General features: G+C 56.1%; 1 protein-coding gene across 1 annotated transcript; it reads left to right on the top strand.

Annotated features, from left to right (window-relative positions):
- On the top strand, positions 1-25,604 carry LOC144952867 (sodium-coupled neutral amino acid transporter 7-like). The gene is made up of 11 exons (XM_078883338.1): positions 1-74; positions 5,238-5,643; positions 6,081-6,279; positions 8,053-8,194; positions 10,341-10,433; positions 13,857-13,914; positions 16,167-16,281; positions 16,518-16,665; positions 19,018-19,220; positions 20,427-20,481; positions 21,144-25,604. Exons 2-11 carry the CDS (start codon positions 5,314-5,316, stop codon positions 21,247-21,249), a joined length of 1,449 nt encoding a protein of 482 aa, XP_078739464.1. The 5' UTR covers positions 1-74; positions 5,238-5,313; the 3' UTR covers positions 21,250-25,604.
- The last annotated feature ends 274 nt before the right edge of the window (positions 25,605-25,878 follow it).

Here is a 25,878-nt window from a genome sequence, read left to right as displayed (position 1 = left end):
GCCGGCGCGAAGCCCGGAAGCGCGGGTCAGCTGAGCCGCGCGTGACCCTCCGACTCTCCCCACAGCTCCCCCAGGTGAGTTGAGAGACACAGAGAGAGCGAGAGCGGCACCACCAGCACCACCACTAGCACCACCAGCACCACCAGCACCACCAGCACCACCAGCACCACGCTCTCATCTACAGCTCCCCCAGTCAGGTGAGTTGAGAGACACAGAGAGAGAGAGAGAGCGGCACCACCAGCACCACCAGCACCACCACCAGCACCACCAGCACCACCAGCACCACCAGCACCACCAGCACCACCAGCACCACCAGCACCACGCTCTCATCTACAGCTCCCCCAGTCAGGTGAGTTGAGAGACACAGAGAGAGAGAGAGAGCGGCACCACCAGCACCACCAGCACCACCACCAGCACCACCAGCACCACCACCAGCACCACCAGCACCACCAGCACCACCAGCACCACCAGCACCACCAGCACCACGCTCTCATCTACAGCTCCCCCAGCCAGGTAAGTTGAGAGAGACAGAGAGAGAGAGAGCGGCACCAGCAGCACCACCACCAGCACCACCACCAGCACCACCACCAGCACCACCAGCACCACCAGCACCACCAGCACCACGCTCTCATCTACAGCTCCCCCAGCCAGGTAAGTTGAGAGAGACAGAGAGAGAGAGAGAGCGGCACCAGCAGCACCACCACCAGAACCACCACCAGCACCACCACCAGAACCACCAGCACCACCAGCACCACCAGCACCACCACGCTCTCCCCTACAGCTCCCCAGGTAGAGAGACAGAGAGAGAGGGGCACGCTCTCCCCTACAGCTCCCCCAGGTAGAGAGAGTCACAGAGAGAGAGAGAGAGGCACGCTCTCCCCTACAGCTCCCCAGGTAGAGATAGTCAGAGAGAGAGAGAGAGAGTCACAGAGAGAGAGAGAGAGGGGCACGCTCTCCCCTACAGCTCCCCCAGGTAGAGAGAGTCACAGAGAGAGAGAGAGAGGCACGCTCTCCCCTACAGCTCCCCAGGTAGAGAGAGTCACAGAGAGAGAGAGAGAGGGGGGCACGCTCTCCCCTACAGCTCCCCCAGGTAGAGAGAGTCACAGAGAGAGAGAGAGAGGGGCACGCTCTCCCCTACAGCTCCCCCAGGTAGAGAGAGTCACAGAGAGAGAGAGGCACGCTCTCCCCTACAGCTCCCCAGGTAGAGAGAGTCACAGAGAGAGAGAGGGGGGCACGCTCTCCCCTACAGCTCCCCAGGTAGAGAGAGTCACAGAGAGAGAGAGAGAGGGGCACGCTCTCCCCTACAGCTCCCCCAGGTAGAGAGAGTCACAGAGAGAGAGAGAGAGGCACGCTCTCCCCTACAGCTCCCCCAGGTAGAGAGAGACACAGAGAGAGAGAGAGAGGGGGGCACGCTCTCCCCTACAGCTCCCCCAGGTAGAGAGAGTCACAGAGAGAGAGAGAGAGGGGGGCACGCTCTCCCCTACAGCTCCCCAGGTAGAGAGAGTCACAGAGAGAGAGAGAGCGGCACCAGCAGCACCAGCAGCAGCACCACCACTAGGCCTCGGCAAGGTAAGGTAATTTACCCATTTTACCAGGTAAAAGGGTAAAGGGTAAAGGTGTCGATATGCCAAGGGGTAAGGTAAAGGGTACAGGGTAAAGGTAGCTCGGAAGAATTACCCGGTAGGGTAAAGATAGCGCGAAGTATTACCCGGTAAATACGGTGCCTTGTTTACCGCTAGAAGCTCCGTGGCGCAGTCCGTGGTCTCCATTTAATAAGTAATATTTTTAAAAAAAACTTTTTTTTAAACACGCTTTTATGAAATGTGCTAGTAATGGCAGAACTCCACAACTCCAGGAAGTGGCCCCGAGGCTTGCCATGAAGTAAGGGGCCGTGGTCAATTACAGCCAACGTCAGTTGAGCGTGGACAGTTAGACCCAAGCCGAAACATAACATATCCAAAAAGAATGTTTTAAAATATATATTTGTTATGATAGAATATAGTATTGTCATCAGTATGACATAAGTATACCAAGTTTGCAGTCGATAGCACATTAGGAAGTGGGTAAAAGTTGAGTTTCAAGATTTGAGGATACAATAACGACAACAACGACAGACAGAGTTAAAAGAAAGCGTGTAAAATTAGAATCATCGAGAGTATTCTATTTTATTAAAGCGCTCTACCTATAGCATTTACCGTTATCAACCTTGTTCATGTGTAGTAGTTCCCTAGTAATTACCCTGTAATCGGGTAATTGGTATGGGGTAAGGGTAAAAGGTAGGGTAGAGGTAGGCTTGTTGCTTTCTACCTTTTACCTTACCTGCTAAAGGGTAAAAGGTAGGGTAGAGTGATTGTATTGTGGTAAGGTAAAAGGTAGGGTAGAGTGATTGTATTGTGGTAAGGTTAAAGGTAGGGTAAAGGTAGGCTCGTTGTTTTTACCTTTTAACTTTTACCTTGCCGAGGCCTAAGCACCACCAGCACCACGCTCTCCTCTACAGCTCCCCCAGGTAGAGAGAGTCACAGAGAGCAGCGCCACCACCACCAGCACCACCACCAGCACCACCACCAGCACCACCACCACCAGCAGCACCACCACCAGCACCACCACCAGCACCACCACCAGCACCATCACCAGCACCACCACCACCAGCAGCACCACCACCACCAGCAGCACCACCACCAGCAGCACCACCAGCACCACCACCAGCACCACCACCACCAGCACCACCACCAGCACCACCACCAGCACCACCACCAGCAGCACCAGCACCACCAGCAGCACCACCAGCAGCACCACCACCACCAGCAGCACCACCACCAGCACCACCACCAGCAGCACCACCAGCAGCACCACCACCAGCACCACCACCAGCACCACCACCAGCACCACCAGCAGCACCAGCACCACCAGCAGCACCACCAGCAGCACCACCACCACCAGCAGCACCACCACCAGCACCACCACCAGCAGCACCACCACCAGCACCACCACCACCATCACCACCACCACCAGCACCACCACCAGCACCACCACCACCAGCAGCACCACCACCACCAGCAGCACCACCAGCACCACCACCACCAGCACCACCACCACCATCACCACCACCACCAGCACCACCACCACCACCACCAGCACCACCACCACCAGCACCACCAGCACCACCAGCACCACCACCACCACCCCCAGCACCACCAGCACCACCACCAGCAGCACCACCACCAGCACCACCAGCACCACCACCAGCAGCACCACCACCAGCACCACCACCAGTAGCACCACCACCAGCACCACCACCACCAGCACCACCACCACCACCAGCAGCACCACCAGCAGCACCACCACCACCACCAGCAGCACCACCAGCAGCACCACCACCACCACCAGCACCACCACCAGCACCACCACCACCAGTAGCACCACCAGCAGCACCACCACCACCAGCAGCACCACCAGTAGCACCACCAGCAGCACCACCACCACCAGCACCACCACCAGTAGCACCACCAGCAGCACCACCACCACCAGCAGCACCACCAGCAGCACCACCACCACCAGCACCACCACCAGCACCACCACCACCACCAGTAGCACCACCAGCAGCACCACCACCACCAGCAGCACCACCACCACCAGCACCACCACCAGTAGCACCACCAGCAGCACCACCACCACCAGCACCACCACCAGTAGCACCACCAGCAGCACCACCACCACCAGCAGCACCACCAGCAGCACCACCACCAGCACCACCACCACCACCAGCACCACCACCAGCAGCACCACCAGCAGCACCACCACCATCACCACCACCACCAGCACCACCACCACCAGCACCACCACCAGCAGCACCACCAGCAGCACCACTACCACCACCACCAGCACCACCAGCAGCACCACCAGCACCAGCACCACCACCAGCAGCACCACCAGCACCACCAGCACCAGCACCACCACCAGCAGCACCACCACCAGCACCACCACCAGCACCACCACCATCACCACCACCATCACCACCACCACCAGCACCACCACCATCACCACCACCACCATCACCACCACCATCACCACCACCATCACCACCACCACCAGCACCACCAGCAGCACCACCACCACCACCAGCACCACCACCATCACCACCACCATCACCACCACCAGCACCACCACCAGCACCACCACCACCACCACCAGCACCATCACCACCACCATCACCAGCACCACCAGCACCACCACCACCACCAGCACCACCAGCACCACCACCAGCACCACCAGCACCACCACCACCAGCACCACCAGCACCACCACCAGCACCACCAGCACCACCAGCACCAGCACCACCACCACCAGCACCACCACCACCAGCACCACCAGCACCACCACCAGCACCACCACCATCACCACCACCACCAGCACCACCACCATCACCACCACCATCACCACCACCACCAGCACCACCAGCACCACCACCATCACCACCAGCACCACCAGCACCACCACCAGCACCACGCTCTCCCCTACAGCTCCCCACAGCCCCCCCCCAGGTAGAGAGAGTCACAGGGAGAAAACAATGGCCGTCAGGCTCTGTTACCCTATTTGTAATTTTGTATTTTCATATTGTATATTATAGCTATCTTATATTTTACTTTATTCATTTATTTACATACTTTAGCCCCTTAGTATTAGTTAGACTTTGTACCTTTAGTATAGTTAGACTTGTACACCACTTATTTAAGATTTATGATTCCTATATGTTGAATGTATGCACCTTCCTGCCAAAGTAAATTCCTTGTCTGTGCGACCTTTCACGGCGAATAAAATCCTTTCTGATTCTGATAAAGACGCATCACAAGAAGGAACATTCGAAATGAAAGATTGCAAATTTTAACCTGAAAGTTGGCCGGGACAAATATATCGTTTGAAAAACCACGACGTGAACGTGGGTGTCCTGGTGACGACTGCCCTCGTGTGTAAAGAGACGATGGACAATTCGTGGCCTGATGACGATCGCTCGTGTTGTAATTGAAAGGTCGTGATTTGTTTCATTTCAATGTATATCTAACCACGTGACTTTACCGAAAGAACTAAAGAGTTTGGACGATGGGCCGTGTGGGCCTCCGTTGCGTCGCCTGCGGGGTCCAATTTGTCACAGCCTGAATGAGACGCTGCGGCTCGCAGGGACGTGGCGGCTCGCCATGACGCCGTGGTGGTGGTGGCCGTTGTGCCGTGCGCGTCCCCAGGTGATGCCGCGATGACGCCGAGCGTCGGATAACGGCGACCGCCGCTGCCTCCTCGTCATCCTTCCGTGGCGGTGAGATGACGCCGGCTCGCGGGGACGACCAGAGGGCCGCTCTGCTCAGCCCCGACAGACGCGGTGCGCACGACGGCGGCACGGAGCGCTCCCCGGGCCTCCCGGCGCACGGCGCAGGCTCCGTGAACTCGCCGGCGCTCGGCGATGGCGACGACGATGTCGATGTCGGCGTAGGAGGAGGTGGAGGAGGTGGAGGGGATGGAGCGGAGGGAGGGACGGCGGCTGCGGGCGCGGTGTTCATCGTGGTGAACGCGGCTCTCGGGGCGGGCCTCCTCAACTTCCCGGCAGCGTTCGGTGAGGCCGGAGGAGTCGTGGCCGGGTTCTCCCTGCAGATGGTGAGGCTCTGACGAGGGCACCACAGAGACACGGGCACCACAGAGACACGGGCACCACAGAGACACGGGCACCACAGAGACACGGGCACCACAGAAACACGGGGCACCACGGAGACACGGGGCACCACAGAGACACCACAGAGACACGGGGCACCACAGAGACACGAGGCACCACAGAGACACGGGCACCACAGAGACACGGGCACCACAGAGACACCACAGAGACACCACAGAGACACCACAGAGACACCACAGAGACACCACAGAGACACCACAGAGGCACCACAGAGACACCACAGAGACACGGGCACCACAGAGACACCACAGAGACACCACAGAGACACGGGTACCACAGAGACACGGGGCACCAGCCGTGTTTGTGCGTCACATAATTCCCGCTTGTCCCCCCCCGCCCCCCCCACGTCTCCGTGCGGCAGGTGCTGCTGGTGTTCATCGTGAGCGGCCTGCTGGTGCTGGCGCTGTGTGCGTCCCGCTCGGGCGCCGCCTCCTACCAGGAGGTGGTGCGCGCGCAGTGCGGCCCGCTCGCCGGCGCCGCCTGCGAGGGCTGCATCGCGCTCTACACGTTCGGCACCTGCGTCGCCTTCCTCGTCATCGTGGGGGACCAGCTCGACATGCGTGAGTTGGCCCGCTCACCCGCCGCTCACGTGGTCACTCAACCACCGGCTCACCCGCTCACCCGCTCACTCGCTCACGTGGTCACTCAACCACCCGCTCACTCCCTCATCCGTTCACCCGCTCACCTGGTCACTCAATCACCCGCTCACCCGCTCACTCGCTCAACCGCTCACCCGCCGCTCACGTGGTCACTCAGCCACCCGCTCACCCGCTCACGTGGTCACTCAACCACCCGCTCACCCGCTCACCCGCTCACGTGGTCACTCAACCACCCGCTCGCCCATTCACCCGCTCACTCGCTCAACCGCTCACCCGCTCACGTGGTCACTCAACCACCTGCTCGCTCGTTCACCCGCTCACTCGCTCAACCGCTCACCCGCTCACGTGGTCACTCAACCACCTGCTCGCTCGTTCACCCGCTCACTCGCTCAACCGCTCACCCGCTCACGTGGTTACTCAACCACCTGCTCACTCGTTCCCCCGCTCAGCCGCTCACCTGCTCACGTGGTTCCTAAACCTCCCATGTTCACCCGTTCGTATGTATGTGTTTGTGTATGTATGGGTGTTTATGTTTATATCGTAGTCTCATGGTAATGAATTGAAGGTGGAGGGGTTACCAGCCCCTCGCACCCGTCCAGAGCCCCCGTTTAGCCACTGTGGTGGTCACAGACGCCATGAGGGGAGAGGCCAATGGGCATTAGTCCTTCCCGCACAGCAATGTCCACGACAGAGTTGCCCGTCCGGCACCGCGAGGAGGTAGGGGGTTGTTTTGCCGGACAACTCCCAATCAGCGGTAGTGGAGAGAGTGGAGAGTTTCCCATACTTGGGCAATGTGCTTATGACCGGCTCCAGTTTAACAGCAGATATCTCACTCCGAATCAGTCGAGCGGCAATATCTTTTCATCGGTTGCGTAACGCTGTGTGGAAGCTACCTGGTCTGTCGCTCCGCACGAAGCTTCAGGTCTTCTCGGCCACAGTCATTCCCTCCCTTCTCTACGCTTGCGAAACGTGGACCCCCCTAATGGAGCATCTTCGCCGGTTGGAAACATTTAGGCTGGCCTGCCTACGATCCATCCTGGGTTTAACCAGGCTGGATTGTGTGAGGAGCTCACAAATCCTTGAAAGATCTGGGCAAAGTCCCATCGGTGAGCTCCTCCGGCAGGCAAGGCTGCGTTGGCTGGGTCATGTAGCCCGCATGCCCAGCCACCGCATGCCTCAACACCTTTTGTTTGGCCGGATCGAGGGGGCTAAACGGGCGCGGCACGGGCTTGAGAAGAACTGAGTGGACTTGCTGATGACTGGTACCAGCGGTGTCAAGATCGACCTCTGTGGAGGAGGTTCATGAAGGACGCTACTGGGCAGTTGGAGGCAGTCGCCCTCCAACAATAACGAAGGGCGGAGGAGCGACGCTCACAACAACGAGCGGAGCGCCGGGTGGCTAAAGCACAGAAAGTTGGCACAGTAGGGGGCACAGGTGGTGCATCAGCCAGTCATCTCGGTCATCTCAGTCAGTCGACCCGTGCCACCTGCTGGGTCTGCCCCGTGACCTCCTGCCAGCGGGCGTTCGACACTTCACGTGGCCTCAAGGTGCACATGGCCTGGCACAAGCGTCGTGGTGACGTCACCGCCACTTAGTGGCGAATGGCGGTTGTTGTTGTTGGTTGTGTAGTGGTGCTGGTCGTGTCTCACCGTGTCTGTCTCGTGGTGGTGGTTGTGGTGGTGGTTGTGGTGGTGGTTGTGGTGGTTGTGGTGGTTGTGGTGGTGGTTGTGTAGTGGTGCAGGCCGTGTCTCACCGGGCTCCCGATGCGCCCGTGCCCTGGTTCTGCGACCGTCGCTTCACGACCTCCGTGGTCTCCGTGCTTCTCATCCTGCCGCTCTGCTTCCCCCGCGAGATCGGATTCCAGAAATACGCCAGGTGAGACGATGGCCGCCATTGTGAACCGATTGGCACACACACGCGCACACACACACACACGCACACACACGCACATACACACGCACGCACACACACACGCACGCACACACACACACACGCGCACGCACACACGCGCACATACACACACACATGCACGCGCACGCACACACGCGCACACGCACGCACACACACACGCACACACACGCACACACGCGCGCACACACGCGCACACACGCACACACACGCACTCACACGCACACACGCGCGTCCACCCCAAGGGGTCCCAATCGGTGAGGCCCCTTCGAACGGAACTCATCTAAAAAAGCCAAACTCTTTATTATTTTAGCGAGTAAGGCCTACTCAGCTATACAGTCTCACCTCGGTATACGGCCGCTTTGGAATACGTCGAATTTGGTAGACGTCGTGTTTTGACGAGAAAAACATTTCTTGGGATACGACATCTCGCTTGGGATACGATGCTTACCCCCCCCCCACTCCACACGGCCCATCCGTGCTCCTCTCCCCCCTCTTAACCTCCTGCTAATCTCCTGCAGCATAACAAAGGCGCCCCCATTTGAACTCACTGGCCATCTCCTGCATCATAAACAATGATGTCACCAGCTAATCACCCACCCCCCACGGCCCATCCTGGTTCCTCCTCCCCCCTCTTAACCAGGATATATAATCTCGTGTCTCTTAGAGTTCTCTTCACTTGGTACAGTCATTTTGCTGTGACGGTTCCACCTGAAGACGGAAGCTTGTGTTGCCTCCGTAACGGCGTGATTTAATTTATTTTATTATTATTATTTCACCCACGTGACTTTACCGAAAAAACGAAAAAGTATGGATCCTTGCAGTCACGTAAACTTCAAATCTAGAATTAATGCATCGTATTCAACGTTTAGGGAGCTGCGAATTGTGACACGTCACGCAGCAGGCACGGGCGAGGGTGGGGTTACTCAAAACGTTGGCTGCGTGTGACCAATAGGATGACACAAACGCGCTGCACCGCTTGGTGAACACCCCCGCCACCGCGAGGGAACTCGTGCAGGTGACCCCCTTGCACGACTCCTGAGCCATCGATAGCGGCTGCCGTGACGAGGGCCGCGTGAGATTTAAAAACCCGTGAGTCGCATGGGCGCCGGTCCGTGAGGCCCTCAACTTGTGTGCACTCGGAGAAACCCGGGGGCATCGAACGCAGTTATTTTCGTGTCTCTGGCTCTGTGTCTCTCACGCGGCCATCGTGAGCCCTCTGAGGAACAGGCACAGGGAGGCTGGGTTCAAAGCCAGGGTCTTAAGCGTCTCTCTGGCTCATGGTCTGTGACACTGACGTCGCCGTTCTGAACTCCCCCTGAGAGAGGGCGAGACCCCAGGTCCTCAGTGTCTCTGGCTCAATCTCAGCGTCTCTGCCACGACCATCATACACCCCCTGGGGGAGAGAGAGAGAATTGCAGACCCAAGTCTCGAAGCCAGGAATCGGTTATACTGGGAGGAACCCACTGGTTACACCAGCCCACAGGGGATTATTGTGTCCGTACGTCGTGCAGGGAGGGGCTGGGTGGGGAGAGAGGGGTTGGGTTGGGAGGGAGGGGCTGGGTGGGGAGGGTGGGGAGGGACTGGGTGGGGAGGGGAGGGTGGGGAGGGGTTGGGTGGGGAGGGAGTGGCTGGGTGGGGAGGGTGGGGAGTGGTTGGGTGGGGAGGGGAGGGCTGGGTGGGGAGGGGCTGGGTGGGGAGGGTGGGGCTAGGTGGGGGCTGGGTGGGTAGGGGCTGGTCACCCCGTGGTGCCCTTATAAAACTCAACGTTTAACCTACTCACGCCGGCTTGTGCCCGCCCTCACGGTCGGGCACATTTGTGGAATACACCACGCCGCCGTTGACCCTGCAGGCCATTGACCGAGCAACCCAACGTGTTCCTACCAGCTCCCTCCGCAGGAATGTGTTCTCCAACTCTGTCTCTCACACGGCTATTATGAACCCCTTGAGGGACAAAGAACTCGGCATCGAAGCCAGGTTATCGGTGTCTCTGACGCGGACATTATGAACCCCCGAGACGCGAGAGAGAGGCAGACCCTGGGCTCGAACCCAGGAACTCAGTGTCTCTGCCTCTGCGTTTCTCACGTGGCCATCATGAACCCTCCGTCCCCAGCTTGGTCGGGGTGCTCGGCACGTGGTACGTCACGGGAGTCATCATCGTCAAGTTCTTCGTGGGCGGCTACGAGCACGGGGAGATCATCACGAGGTGAGGGAGCGTCGCTCGCCCACACGCTCGCCCACACGCTCGCCCACACGCACACCCCCACGCGCTCACCCACGCGCTCACCCACACGCTCGCCCACACGCTCACCCACACGCTCGCCCACACGCTCGCCCACACGCTCGCCCACACGCTCGCCCACACACTCACCCACGCGCTCACCCACGCGCTCACCCACACGCTCGCCCACACGCTCGCCGACACGCTTACCCATACGCTCGCCCACACGCTCGCCCACACGCTCGCCCCCGCGCTCACTCACACGCTCACTCTCATGCTCACCCACACGCACTCCACCCACACGCTCACCCCCACGCTCACCCACACACACTCTACCCACACGCTCACCCACGCGCTCACCCACACGCTCACCCACATGCTCACCCACACGCTCACCCACACACTCCACCCCCACGCTCACCCACACGCTCGCCCACACGCTCACTCCCACGCTCACCCACACGCTCACCCACACGCTCACCCACACACTCCACCCCCACGCTCACCCACACGCTCACCCACACGCTCACTCCCACGCTCACCCACACGCTCACCCAGACGCTCACCCACCCGCTCACCCACACGCTCGCCCACACGCTCTCCCCCACGCTCACCCACACGCTCACCCACACGCTCTCCTCCACGCTCACCCACACGCTCTCCCTCACACTCCACCCCCACGCTCACCCACACGCTCACCCACACTACCACAGGGCGCTGTGTCTCACTGTCTCACTGTGTGTCACTGTGTCGGTGTGTGTCACTGTGTGTGTCACTGTGTGTGTCACTGTGTCACTGTGTGTGTCACTGTGTGTGTCACTGTGTGTGTCACTGTGTCACTGTGTGTGTCACTGTGTGTCACTGTGTCTCACTGTGTGTCACTGTGTGTCTCACTGTGTGTCTCACTGTGTCTCTCTGTGTGTCTCACTGTGTGTCACTGTGTGTCTCACTGTGTCTCTCTGTGTGTCTCTCTGTGTGTCTCACTGTGTGTCACTGTGTCTCACTGTGTCACTGTGTGTGTCACTGTGTCTCTGTGTCTCACTGTGTGTCACTGTGTGTGTCACTGTGTGTGTCACTGTCTCTCTCTGTGTCTCTCTGTGTCTCTCTGTGTCTCACTGTGTGTCACTGTGTGTCACTGTGTGTCACTGTGTGTCTCTGTGTGTGTCTCTGTGTGTGTCACTGTGTATGTTACTGTGTGTGTCTCACTGTGTCTCTGTGTGTCACTGTGTGTGTCACTGTGTGTCTCACTGTGTGTCTCTGTGTGTCTCACTGTGTCACTGTGTCACTGTGTGTCTCTGTGTGTCTCTGTGTGTCACTGTGTGTCTCACTGTGTCTCTGTGTGTCACTGTGTGTGTCACTGTGTGTCTCACTGTGTGTCTCTGTGTGTCACTGTGTGTGTCTCTCTGTCTCACCGTGTCTCACCGTGTGTCACTGTGTGTCACTGTGTGTCTCTGTGTGTCTCACTGTGTGTCACTGTGTGTGTCACTGTGTCTCACTGTGTGTCTCTGTGTGTCACTGTGTGTGTCTCTCTGTCTCACCGTGTCTCACCGTGTGTCACTGTGTGTCACTGTGTGTCTCTGTGTGTCTCACTGTGTGTCTCACTGTGTGTCACTGTGTGTGTCACTGTGTCTCACTGTGTCTCTGTGTGTCACTGTGTGTGTCTCTCTGTCTCACCGTGTGTCACCGTGTGTCACTGTGTGTCACTGTGTGCCTCACTGTGTGTCTCTGTGTGTCACTGTGTGTGTCTCACCGTGTCTCACCGTGTGTCACTGTGTCACTGTGTATCACTGTTTGTGCCACTGTGTGTCACTCTGTATCACTGTCACTGTGTGTGTCACTGTGTGTCTCACTGTGTCTCACCATGTGTCTCTGTGTGTGTCACTGTGTGTCACTGTGTCTCACTGTGTCTCACTGTGTCACTGTGTGTGTCACTGTGTCTCTGTGTCTCACTGTGTGTCACTGTGTGTGTCACTGTGTCTCTCTGTGTCTCACTGTGTGTCACTGTGTGTCACTGTGTGTCACTGTGTGTCTCTGTGTGTGTCTCTGTGTGTGTCACTGTGTATGTTACTGTGTGTGTCTCTGTGTGTCTCTGTGTGTCACTGTGTGTGTCACTGTGTGTGTCACTGTGTGTCTCACTGTGTGTCTCTGTGTGTCTCACTGTGTCACTGTGTGTCTCTGTGTGTGTCTCTGTGTGTGTCACTGTGTATGTTACTGTGTGTGTCTCACTGTGTCTCTGTGTGTCTCTGTGTGTCACTGTGTGTGTCACTGTGTGTCTCACTGTGTGTCTCTGTGTGTCTCACTGTGTCACTGTGTGTCTCTGTGTGTCTCTGTGTGTCACTGTGTGTGTCACTGTGTCTCTGTGTGTCACTGTGTGTGTCACTGTGTGTCTCACTGTGTGTCTCACCGTGTGTCACTGTGTGTCACTGTGTGTCTCTGTGTGTCTCACTGTGTGTCACTGTGTGTGTCACTGTGTCTCACTGTGTGTCTCTGTGTGTCACTGTGTGTGTCTCTCTGTCTCACCGTGTCTCACCGTGTGTCACTGTGTGTCACTGTGTCTCTGTGTGTCTCACTGTGTGTCTCACTGTGTGTCACTGTGTGTGTCACTGTGTCTCACTGTGTCTCTGTGTGTCACTGTGTGTGTCTCTCTGTCTCACCGTGTCTCACCGTGTGTCACTGTGTGTCACTGTGTGTCTCTGTGTGTCTCACTGTGTGTCTCTGTGTGTCACTGTGTGTCTCACTGTGTGCCTCACTGTGTGTCTCTGTGTGTCACTGTGTGTGTCTCACCGTGTCTCACCGTGTGTCACTGTGTCACTGTGTATCACTGTTTGTGCCACTGTGTGTCACTCTATCTCACTGTTACTGTGTCACTGTGTGTCACTCTGTATCACTGTCACTGTGTGTGTCACTGTGTGTCTCACTGTGTCTCACCATGTGTCTCTGTGTGTGTCACTGTGTGTCTCTGTGTGTGTCTCTGTGTGTCACTGTGTGTGTCACCGTGTGTGTCACTGTGTGTGTCACCGTGTGTGTCACCATGTGTCTCACTGTGTCTCACCGTGTGTCACTGTGTGTCACTGTGTCTCACTGTGTGTGTCTCTGTGTGTGTCACTGTGTCTCTGTGTGTGTCACTGTGTGTCACTCTGTGTGTCTCTGTGTGTGTCACTCTGTCACCGTGTGTCACTGTGTGTGTCACTGTGTGTCACTGTGTGTCACTGTGTCAGTGTGTGTGTCACTGTGTGTGTCTCACTGTGTGTGTCACCGTGTCTCACTGTGTGTCTCTGTGTGTCTCACTGTGTGTGTCACTGTGTTTGTCACCGTATCTCACCGTGTGTCACTGTGTGTGTCACTGTGTGTCTCTGTGTGTCTCACCGTGTATCACTGTGTGTCACTGCCTCACCTTGTGTCTCTCAGGCCTTCCTCGCTGGCTGCTGTGTTCAACGCCATTCCGACCATCTGCTTCGGCTTCCAGGTATAAACCAGAGGGCAACTCTCCCACTGATCATGGACATTCACTCTGTGAGTCTCAGATATTCACTCTGAATCGTAGTAACCCTAAGGGAGCCCTAGTCTGGCTCTGTGAGCCTCAGCTGTTAACTCTGAACCATCAGAACACTAAGGGAGCCTTAGTCTGGCTCTGTGAACCTCAGCTGTTAACTCTGAACCATCACAACCCTAAGGGAGCCCTAGTCTGGCTCTGTGAGCCTCAGCTATTAACTCTGAACCATTAGAACCCTAAGGGAGCCCTAGTCTGGCTCTGTGAGCCTCAGGTACCCTAAGGGAGCCCGAGTCTGGCTCTGTGAGCCTCAGATATTCACTCTGAACCCCAGGAACCCTAAGGGAGCCTTAGTCTGGCTCTGTGAGCCTCAGCTGTTAACCGAGTCTGGCCCCGGCGACCCGAGTTCGATTCCCGCGCACGGCCAACACCAGTGACGATTATTTGAACCGGTCCTGGGCCTCCCCTAGGTCGACTCAGCCTCAAATGAGTACCTGGTGCGGTGTGTAGTAAACATCGCCACTGGGGAGACAAAGGCGGCCGGGCGTGGTGCCTGCCACCCACCCCCTCGTGTGCCGTGCCGGCCTTCGTAGGTGCTGCTCGCTAACAGCACTTGCCCCTACAGTTTGTTAAAGCTACACGGGGAATTTTGTTGTTTGTTTATTTGTGTGTCTCGATGTGTGTGTGTCTCTGTGTGTGTCTGTGTGTGTGTCTGTGTGTCTATGTGTGTGTGTGTCTGTGTGTCTATGTGTGTGTGTCTGTGTGTGTGTGTCTCTGTGTGTCTCTGTGAGTCTGTGTGTGTGTCTGTGTGTGTGTCTCTGTGTGTGTCTGTGTGTGTGTCTGTGTGTCTATGTGTGTGTGTGTCTGTGTGTCTATGTGTGTGTGTCTGTGTGTGTGTGTGTCTCTGTGTGTCTCTGTGAGTCTGTGTGTGTGTCTGTGTGTGTGTCTCTGTGTGTGTCTGTGTATGTGTCTCTATGTGTCTCTGTGTGTCTTTGTTTGTGTCTCTGTGTGTCTGTGTGTGTCTGTGTGTCTGTGTGTCTCTGTGTGTGTGTTTCTGTGTGTGTGTCTGTGTGTCTCTGTGTGTGTGTCTGTGTGTGTGTGTCTCTCTGTGTGTGTCTCTGTATGTCTCTGTGTGTGTCTCTGTATGTCTCTGGGTGTATCTCTGTATGTCTCTGTGTGTGTCTCTGTATGTCTCTGTGTGTGTCTCTGTTTGTCTCTGTGTGTGTCTCTGTCTGTGTGTGTGTCTCTGTGTGTGTCTCTGTATGTCTCTGTGTGTGCCTGTGTGTGTGTGTGTCTCTATGTGTCTCTGTGTATGTCTCTGTGTGTGTCTCTGTGTGTCTGTGTGTATGTCTGTGTGTGTCTCTGTGTGTGTGTGTCTGTGTGTGTCTCTGTGTGTGTCTCTGTGTGTGTCTCTGTGTGTGTGTCTCTGTGTGTGTCTGTGTGTGTGTCTGTGTGTGTGTGTCTCTGTGTGTGTCTGTGTGTCTTTGTGTGTGTGTCTCTGTGTATGTCTCTGTGTGTGTCTGTGTCTGTGTGTGTGTCTCTGTGTGTGTCTGTGTGTCTCTGTGTGTGTCTGTGTGTCTTTGTGTGTGTCTCTGTGTGTGTCTGTGTGTCTTTGTGTGTGTGTCTCTGTGTATGTCTCTGTGTGTGTCTGTGTCTGTGTGTGTGTCTCTGTGTGTGTCTGTGTGTCTCTGTGTGTGTCTGTGTGTCTTTGTGTGTGTCTCTGTGTGTGTATCTGTCTGTGTGTCTCTGTGTGTGTCTCTGTGTGTGTGTGTGTGTCTCTGTGTGTCTCTGTGTGTGTATCTCTGTGTCTGTGTGTGTCTGTGTGTGTCTCTGTGTGTCTCTGTGTGTGTATCTGTCTGTGTGTCTCTGTGTGTGTCTGTATCTGTCTGTGTGTCTCTGTGTGTGTCTGTGTGTCTGTGTGTCTCTGTGTGTGTCTCTGTTTGTCTGTGTGTGTGTGTGTCTCTGTGTGTCTGTGTCTCTGTGTGTCTCTGTGTGTGTGTCTCTGTGTCTGTGTGTGTCTCTGTGTGTCTCTGTGTGTGTATCTGTCTGTGTGTCTCTGTGTGTGTCTGTGTGTCTGTGTGTGTGTGTGTCTGTGTGTGTGTCTGTGTGTCTCTGTGTGTGTATCTGTGTGTGTGTATCTGTGTGTGTGTCTCTGTGTGTGTATCTGTGTGTGTGTCTCTGTGTGTGTGTGTGTCTGTGTGTGTGTCTCTGTGTGTGTCTGTGTGCAGTGTCACGTGAGCAGCGTGCCCATCTATCGCAGCATGCGGCGCCCGACTCTGGCTCGCTGGGGCGGCGTCGTCACCGCCGCCACCCTCATCTGCCTCCTCGTCTACACGGGCACGGGTGAGCCGCGTCACGCCGTGATGGAGGGTGTGTGTGTGTACGTGTGTGTGTGTACGTGTGTGTGTGTGTCTACGTGTGTGTGTGTCTGTATGTGTGTGTGTGTCTCTACGTGTGTGTGTGTGTCTCTACGTGTGTGTGTCTGTATGTGTGTGTGTCTCTACGTGTGTGTGTCTGTGTGTGTGTCTCTGTGTGTGATGTGTGTGTCTTTACGTGTGTCTGTGTGTGTGTGTGTGTAGGGGTGTGTGGGTACCTGACATTTGGGGCGAGCGTCAGTCCCGACGTGCTGCTCTCCTACCCCTCGGGGGACGTCGCCGTCGCCATCGCGCGTCTCTTCCTCATCGTCACCGTGCTCACCTCCTACCCCATCCTGCACTTCTGTGGCCGGTACCACTCACTCACCTACACAGCCACTCACACACTCGCTCACACACTCACTCACACACTCACTCACTCACTCATTCACTCACACTCACTCACACACTCACACACTCACTCACTCACTCACCCACTCACCGTGCTCACCTCCTACCCCATCCTGCACTTCTGTGGCCGGTACCACGAACGCACCCACTCACTCGCTCACCCACACAGCCACTCACTCACTCGCTCACCCACACAGCCACTCACTCACTCGCTCGCACAGCCACTCACTCGCTCACCCACACAGCCACTTACTCACTCGCTCACCGACACAGCCACTCACTCGCTCACACACTCGCTCACATACTCGCTCACATACTCGCTCACCCAGCCGTTCACTCACTCGCTCACCCACTCACCCACTCGCTCACCCAGCCGCCCGCTCACCCACTCACTCGCTCACCCAGCCACTCGCTCACCCAGCCGCCTGCTCACCCACCCTCTCGCTGCCTCACTCAACTCATGCACGCACCCTCTCACCCACTCACCCACTCACGCACTCACCCACTCACCCACTCACCCACCCACTCACCCACCCACTCACCCACCCACTCACTCACTCACGTACGCACTCACTCAACAACAACAACAACAACAACCGCCATTCGCCACTAAGTGGCGGTGACGTCACCACGACGCTTGTGCCAGGCCAAGTGCACCTTGAGGCCACGTGAAGTGTCGAACGCCCGCTGGCAGGAGGTCACGGGGCAGACCCAGCAGGTGCTACGGGTCGACTGACCGAGATGACCGAGATGACTGGCTGATGCACCACCTGTGCCCCCTACTGTACCAACTTGCTGTGCTTTAGCCACCCGGCGCTCCGCTCGTTGTTGTGAGCGTCGCTCCTCCGCCCTCCGTTGTTGTTGGAGGGCGACTGCCTCCAACTGCCCAGTAGCGTCCTTCACGAGCCTCCTCCACTGAGGCCGATCTTGACACCGCTGGTACCAGTCATCGGCAAGTCCACTCAGCTCCAAGTCCTCCCGAACCACATCACTCCATCTCTTCTCTAGCCCGTGCCGCGCCCGTTTAGCCCCCTGGATCCGGCCGAACAAAAGCTGTTTAGGCATGCGGTGGCTGGGCATGCCGGCTACATGACCCAGCCAACGCAGCCTTGCCTGCCGGAGGAGCTCACCGATGGGACTTTGCCCAGATATTTCAAGGACTTGTGAGCTCCTCACACAATCCGGCCTGGTTAAACCCAGGATGGATCATAGGCAGGCCAGCCTAAATGTTTCCAACCGACGAAGATGCTCCACTAGGGGGGTCCACGTTTCGCAAGCGTAGAGAAGGGAGGGAATGACCGTGGACGAGAAGACCTGAAGCTTCGTGCGGAGCGACAGACCAGGTAGCTTCCACACTGCGTTACGCAACCGATGAAAAGATATTGCCGCTCGACTGATTCGGAGTGAGACCTCTGCTGATAAACTGGAGCCGGTCATAAGCACACTGCCCAGGTATGGGAAACTCTCCACTCTCTCCACAACTGCCCCATCACCGATTGGGAGTTGTGGGGGTGGAGTGTCCGATGGTACAAAATACCCAGGCAGGTGCTTAGTTTTGGTGGGGCTGATGGTAAGGCCCCACCTCTTAGTGGCACGCTCCAGTCTCAGCAGCAGCGTCTCCAACTCCTCTTCTGAATGAGCAGCTATTACCAAATCATCAGCATACATAACGTGGTTGACCAATAGGGAGCCATCCCTTGATCGCACCCGGGCGTCGATCAGCCTCCCATTATATCTGTACCAAATGGAAATTCCCCCAGTACAGCTAGCACACTCACTCACTACACACTCACTCACTCACTAGCACACTCACTCACTCACCCACTCACCCACTCACCCACTCACCCACCCACCCACTCACTCACCCACTCACTCACTCACCCACTCACTCACTCACCCACCCTCTCACTCACCCACCCACCCACTCACCCACCCACGCACTCACCCACCCACCCACTCACTCACTCACTCACCCACTCACGCACTCACTCACCCACTTACCCACTCACTCGCTCACCCACTCACTCACCCGCTCACCCACCCACTCGCTCACCCTCCCACTCACTCACTCACTCACTCACCCACTCACACACCCACCCACTCACTCACCCACTCACCCACTCACCCACTCACCTACTCACCCACCCACTCACTCACCCACCCACCCACCCACCCACTCACTCACCCACCCACCCACCCACTCACTCACTCACTCACCCACTCACTCACGCACCAGTGAGACTGGACACTCAGGCTGACCGCCTGTGACCTGTGGAGCGATGGGTCCTCCTCCCTGTCCGCGCGTCTCCTGCAGGGCGGTGGTGGAGGGCCTGTGGCTGCGCTGGAGGGACGTCGCCACGGAGACGGAGCCGCCGGGCGGCGAGTGGCGGCGCCGCGCCGCGCAGACGCTCGCCTGGTTCCTGCTCTCGCTGCTTCTCGCCATCTTCACGCCCGACATCGGGCGCGTCATCGCACTCATCGGAGGCCTCGCCGCGGCCTTCATCCTCATCTTCCCCGGTACTCACTACACACTCGCTAGCACACTCACTAGTACACTCACTAGTACACTCACTCACTAGCACACTCACTCACTAGTACACTCACTCACTAGTACACTCACTAGCACACTCACTCACTACACACTGACTAGCACACTCACTCACTACACACTCACTCACTAGCACACTCACTAACACACTCACTCACTACACACTGACTAGCACACTCACTCACTAGCACACTCACTAACACACTCACTCACTACACACTGACTAGCACACTCACTCACTAGCACACTCACTAACACACTCACTCACTACACACTGACTAGCACACTCACTCACTACACACTCACTCACTACACACTCACTCACTAGTACACTCACTAGTACACTCACTAGCACACTCACTAGCTAGCACACTCACTAGCACACTCACTAGCTAGCACACTCACTCACTCACTAGCACACTCACTCACTAGCACACTCATTCACTAGCACACTCACTCACTAGCACACTCACTAGCACACTCACTCACTAGCACACTCACTCACTAGCACACTCACTCACTACTACACTCACTAGCACGCATCACTAGTACACTCACTAGCACACTCACTCACTAGCACACTCACTCACTAGCTCACTCACTAGCACACTCACTAGTACACTCACTCACTAGCACACTCACTAGTACACTCACTACACACTCACTCACACACTCACTACACACTCACTCACTCACTACACACTCACTCACTCACTACACACTCACTCACTCACTACACACTCACTCACTCACTACACACTCACTCACACACTCACTACACACTCACTCACTCACTACACACTCACTCACTCACTACACACTCACTCACTCACTACACACTCACTCACTCACTACACACTCACTCACTCACTACACACTCACTCACTCACTACACACTCACTCACTCACTACACACTCACTCACTCACTACACACTCACTCACTCACTACACACTCACTCACTCACTACACACTCACTCACACACTCACTACACACTCACTCACACACTCACTACACACTCACTCACACACTCACTACACACTCACTCACTCACTACACACTCACTCACTCACTACACACTCACTCACTCACTACACACTCACTCACTCACTACACACTCACTCACTCACTACACACTCGCTCACTTGTGCTGCTGCTGCTGCTGCTGGGTGCAGGTCTCTGCCTGCTGAGCCTCGTGCTCAACACGGAACGTGAAAGCAACTCGGCCAGGTGAGCCCCCCACTCACCCTCCACTCACCCTTTCACTCACCGCCCCACTCACCCTTTCACTCACCCTTCCACTCACCACCCCACTCACCCTCCCACTCACCGCCCCACTCACCCTCCCACTCACCGCCCCACTCACCGCCCCACTCACCGCCCCACTCACCGCCCCACTCACCCCACCACTCACCCCACCACTCACTCCCTACTCATTCTCCCACTCACCCTACACTCGCCCACCACTCACTCGCCCCCCCACTCGTTCCCCCACACACCCCCCACTCACCCCCCACTCACCCCCCACTTGTCCCCCCCCCTCCCCCCCCACTCCCCCCCCACTCACCCCCCACTCACCCCTCTCTCGTCACTCCACTCACTCCCACACTGAATCGCACCAGGATGTGAATCGGAGTGCGGCGCCGTCGTGTGTGTGTGTGTGTGTGTCTGTGTGTGTGTCTGTGTGTGTCTGTGTGTGTCTGTGTGTGTGTGTCTGTGTGTGTCTGTGTGTGTGTCTGTGTGTCTGTGTGTCTGTGTGTGTGTGTGTCTGTGTGTGTGTCTGTGTGTGTGTGTGTGTCTGTGTGTGTCTGTGTGTGTGTCTGTGTGTGTGTGTCTGTGTGTCTGTGTGTGTGTCTGTGTGTGCCCCTCCCCCCCCCCCCCCCACGGTGCAGGCTGCTGCTGCTGCTGGGCTGGAGCTGCGTGATGGTGACGGTGGGGACGTTCCTGCTGGTGCAGAGCACCACCGCCGCCATCGAGCGAGACGTTCGCCACCACTAGCTCCACCACCAGCTCCACCACCAGCTCCACCACCAGCTCCACTACCAACTCCACCACCAGCTCCACCACCAGCTTCACCACCAGCTCCACCACCAGCTCCACCACCAGCTCCACCACCAGCTCCACTACCAACTCCACCACCAGCTCCACCACCAACTTCACCACCAGCTCCACCACCAACTCCACCACCAGCTCCACCACCAGCTCCACCACCAGCTCCACCACCAGCTCCACCACCAGCTCCACCACCAACTCCACCACCAACTCCACCACCAGCACCACCAACTCCACCACCACCAGCTCCACCACCAACTCCACCACCAGCTCCACCACCAGCTCCACCACCAGCTCCACCACCAGCTCCACCACCAGCACCTCGCCCAGCTCACCCTAAGAGCGTCTGTGTTCTGGTGTTTGTCTCCGTGTCTGCGCGAGCCGTCCAAGGTGTCTCTTGTGTGTCTGTGTCTGTGTACGTGTCTGTGTGCGTGTCTGTGTGCGTGTCTGTGTGCGTGTCTGTGTATGTGTACGTGTCTGTGTACGTGTCTGTGTGTGCGTGTCTGTATGTACGTGTCTGTGTGTGCGTGTCTGTGTGTGCGTGTCTGTGTGTGCGTGTCTGTGTACGTGTCTGTGTGTACGTGTCTGTGTACGTGTCTGTGTACGTGTCTGTGTGTGTGTCTGTGTGCGTGTCTGTGTGCGTGTCTGTGTACGTGTCTGTGTGCGTGTACGTGTCTGTGTACGTGTCTGTGTACGTGTCTGTGCACGTGTCTGTATGTACCGTACGTTGAATTTCTTTCGCACCGTACGTAGCCAACCGCGTGCAATCGGAAGGTGTGGGGGAAGGACAGCAAACTAAACACAAGAAATCAGGTCTAAAGAAACTAGTTTGTCGATATTGACGATAATTTTAAAAGTGCGCAGCTCCCAGTAGCTTCCTAATATTGGCAGAGCGTTCCAGACGGCCGCAGAGGTGCGCCTGGAAACGCGCGATGCGGTGGCCATCTTTGTTCGATTGCCCGACAAACTCCACTGCCGAGATGAACGGGAGGAGTTTGCGTGACGACGGTTTATGGGAATCTTTTATGGGGAGCGGCGGCGTAGTGGTTAGCGCGCCGCAACTGCAAACCCGGCGATTTCCACTCCCAACACAGGTGACGGTTTTCTGAACCGATACTCGACCTCAATTTGAGTGCCTGATGCGGTGCTCATTTGTTTCCGTGCTGGCCTTCATAGGTGCTGTTCGCTAATAGCACTATACGTGGGAACTTTAGGCATCTGAGTGTGCCTCTGTGTCCATATGCGGTGCATCTGCTTCTGTGTGTGTCTGTTTCCTGGAGTGCGACAGGGATGTCCTCTGGCCACGACGGCCTTTAAAATGTTCTTTGGCCACGTTCGTGAAGATTTCCGTGACTATTCCAGGAGAATTTCCATCTGGTACAGATACAATGAAAGGCTGTTCAATGTCCAGGTGCAATCAAGGGATGGCTCCCTATTGGTCTACCATGTCTTGTATGCTGATGATCGGGTAATTGCTGTGCACTCAGAGGAGTTGGAGACGCTACTACTGAACCTGGAACTTGCCACCAAGAGATGGGGCATTACCATTTGCCTCACGAAAGTAAAGCGCCTGCCTGCGTTTTCATCTCATCAAATACTCGCCCACCCTGTAATCCCCGTGAGTGATGGGGCAGTGGTGATGAGAGAGAGTGGAGAAAATTCCATTCCTGGCCACTGTGCTTATGACCAGGTACGGTTTGGCGTCTGAGCTCTCACTCCGAATCACTCGAGCGGCATAACTTTTTCATCAGCCGCGTAACGCTTTGTGGAAGCTACCTGCCCTATCGCTCCTTGCTAAGCTCCGCATCTTCTTGGCCACAGTTATGCCCTCCCTTCTCTATGCCTGCAAAACATGGAGCCCTTTAGGGGAAAAGCTGTGCGGGTTTTAAACATTCCGGCTACGCCTGCCTACGATCCATCCTGGGTTCAAGCAGACTGGATTGTGAGGAGCTCAGATCTTTGAAAAGATCTGGACACAGTCCCTTCAGTGAGCTCTTCCGGCAGGCGAGGCTGCATTGGCCCACATTCACAAGCACTGCATGCAGCTTGGTTTGCTGGATCGAGAGGGCTAAACGGGCACAGTATGGGCTGGAGAAGAGATGGAGTGATGTGGTACAAGAGGATGTGGAGCTGAGTGGACTTGCCCATGACTGGTACCAGCGGTGTCAAGATCGGCCTCTGTGGAGGAGGCTCGTGAAGGATGCTACTGGTCAGTTGGAGGCAGTCGCCCTCCAGCAACAACGGAGGAGCGATGCTCACAACAACGAGCGGAGCGCCGGGTGGCTAAAACACAGCAAGTTGGCACAGGGGGCACAGGTGGTGTATTGGGCAGTCATCTCAGTCAACCCATGGCACCTGGGTATGTCTGTGACCTACCAGCGGGCGTTCGGAACTTGACGTGGCCTTGAAGTGCACTTAGCCTGGCACAATCGCTGTGGTGACGTCGCCACCACCGAGCGGCGAATGACGGTTACTGTTGTTGTGTTCGTGTATTTCTATCTCTACGCGTGAATGTCGGTATATTTCAAGTTTACTTTGGAGCGTGGACCACTTAACCAAAGCCACTTGAGTGCACCAATTTATCCTGGGAAATGCAATGAGGGCACCTGTGGCACGTGTTCTCTCTGTGGGGAGCGGTGGCGCAGTGGTTAGCCTGCTGCACTATAGACCCACCAACCCGAGTTCGATTCCCGTTCATGACCAATAATAATAATGGCCAATATCTGAACCTGTCCAGGACCTCTCCGAGGTCGACTTAGCCTTAAATGATAACTTAGTACAGTTTGATAATTGGTTTTTTACCCTTTTATCTGGCAACAAAACTGACACCTTTTTTTACAAGGAGTCATGGTTGCATAGACCACAATACCTGCAGTCGGAACGCAAACAACAAACATAACTCTGATAATGTATGCACTGTCCTTGAAGTTGATTGGTCCACACCCGAGACAGCTTTCCTTAGAGCCTAGTCTCACATGGTGTTGGACCAGATGACGCCAAAAGGCGCATAACTCAAAGACAATGCACCCTCAGAGTATGAGAGCTCGGGGTAAGAATTTACACCATTGGTACCTCATTTGCCAGAAGAAAAAATATAATTGTTTTTTTACCCTTTTATCTGGCAACAAAACTCTCATACTGGTGGCCGGTCGTGTTGCTGGCTAACCCACCCACCCCCCTCGTGTTCCATTCCGGCCTTAAACGGTGCTCACGAACAGCACGTGTTCCAGGAGATTGCAAGGATGTGTGCTGTGTGTGTGCGTGTGAGGAGGCAGTTGCCCGATCCACGAATGCGAAATCGCAAGCGATCGCACTCCGCTGCTGCTGACACCGTGGTCTCTGGGCTGTCGTCTGATCAGGCTGCCTTTAATTCATAATCAACGTGTTTGGGTTTAGATCGCGTTATTTATAAATGTGTCGTAACCCTACACCACCCGACACGGCCAATCAGCAAAAAAGTGTCACGTTGACAAAAGACAAATAGTTCACTGCTTTAGCCCACCGGTGTGTTGAAGCGTGAAACCACAACATTTACAATTTTGTTTATATATATTGGTCGCGAAAGCCTACATGTTAAACTGCCTTTAATTACCGGCGAAACGTCGTACACAAATTATCTGTGTTGTAGGTTTACTCTCTGATTCACCGGTGTGTAACGAATTGTCACGTTTTGTTTACGTGGCGAACCTTACCAAAATGGCCGTGTCGGGTGGTTGAGCGGGCATTAACGACGCAACATTTATATTCACGCGATCTAAACACCCCCCAAAAAAAAAACTTATGAATGACATCGGTCGCTAAAGCCCTACTGCGCGTTAAAACTGCGCTTATCTGGCTTGGCCACCTGAATTGTGAAATTACAGTTGCCGCTCTGGAAATCGATATCAACCCGTGCGACGGTAAGAAGTGCCGCGCGTCTGTGGTGAACGTGCGACGGTAAGAAGTGGTGCACGTCTGTGGTGAACGGGCCGTGCTCTCGTCCGCGGGGCTCCGAGGCGCGTGTCCAGGCGGACGCCATTGTGGCCGCCACAATGGCCGCCACTCGGTTTGTAACGGTTCAGTTTTGTTTTATTGCCGACTTGTTTCTCAAGACGACGTTTCGAGGCCGCTGCCGCCCGCCGGGCCCGATCGTCCGCGCGCGACTTTTACACGAATCTAATCGCGCGGTTACATTTTTTTATACTTCACACGATTACCTCTCTCGCCAATTGTTACGAAAACAAACGTCACGTTGATTGTGCAATACCAAAAACCACTGTTTTAAATTTCATTAAAGGGAGAGGTGTGTTTTTTATTTGAGAGACGAGGCCCTTGGCCAAGCTGTTTGTCTCCATGGGTGCGTGTGTGCACGGCTGACTGAGGACGCTCTCAAAGGTGTATGGTGTTATCTGGTGGGGGGGGGGTGGGAGTGGGGGGATGGTTTGGTGAAGTTTGGTGAGATCTGGTGGTGTGTGGTGAGGGCCGGTGAAGTTTGGTGAGATCTGGTGGTGTTTTGGTGATGGCTGGTGTAGTTTGGTGAGATCTCGTGGTGTGTGGTGAGGGCTGGTGAAGTTTGATGAGATCTCGTGGTGTGTG

This window comes from Lampetra fluviatilis, chromosome 70, assembly GCF_964198595.1.
Source record: "Lampetra fluviatilis chromosome 70, kcLamFluv1.1, whole genome shotgun sequence".
NCBI lineage: Eukaryota > Metazoa > Chordata > Hyperoartia > Petromyzontiformes > Petromyzontidae > Lampetra > Lampetra fluviatilis.
The sequence above is the reverse complement of the archived record's forward strand: the minus strand, read 5'-3'. Positions and strand labels throughout refer to the sequence as shown.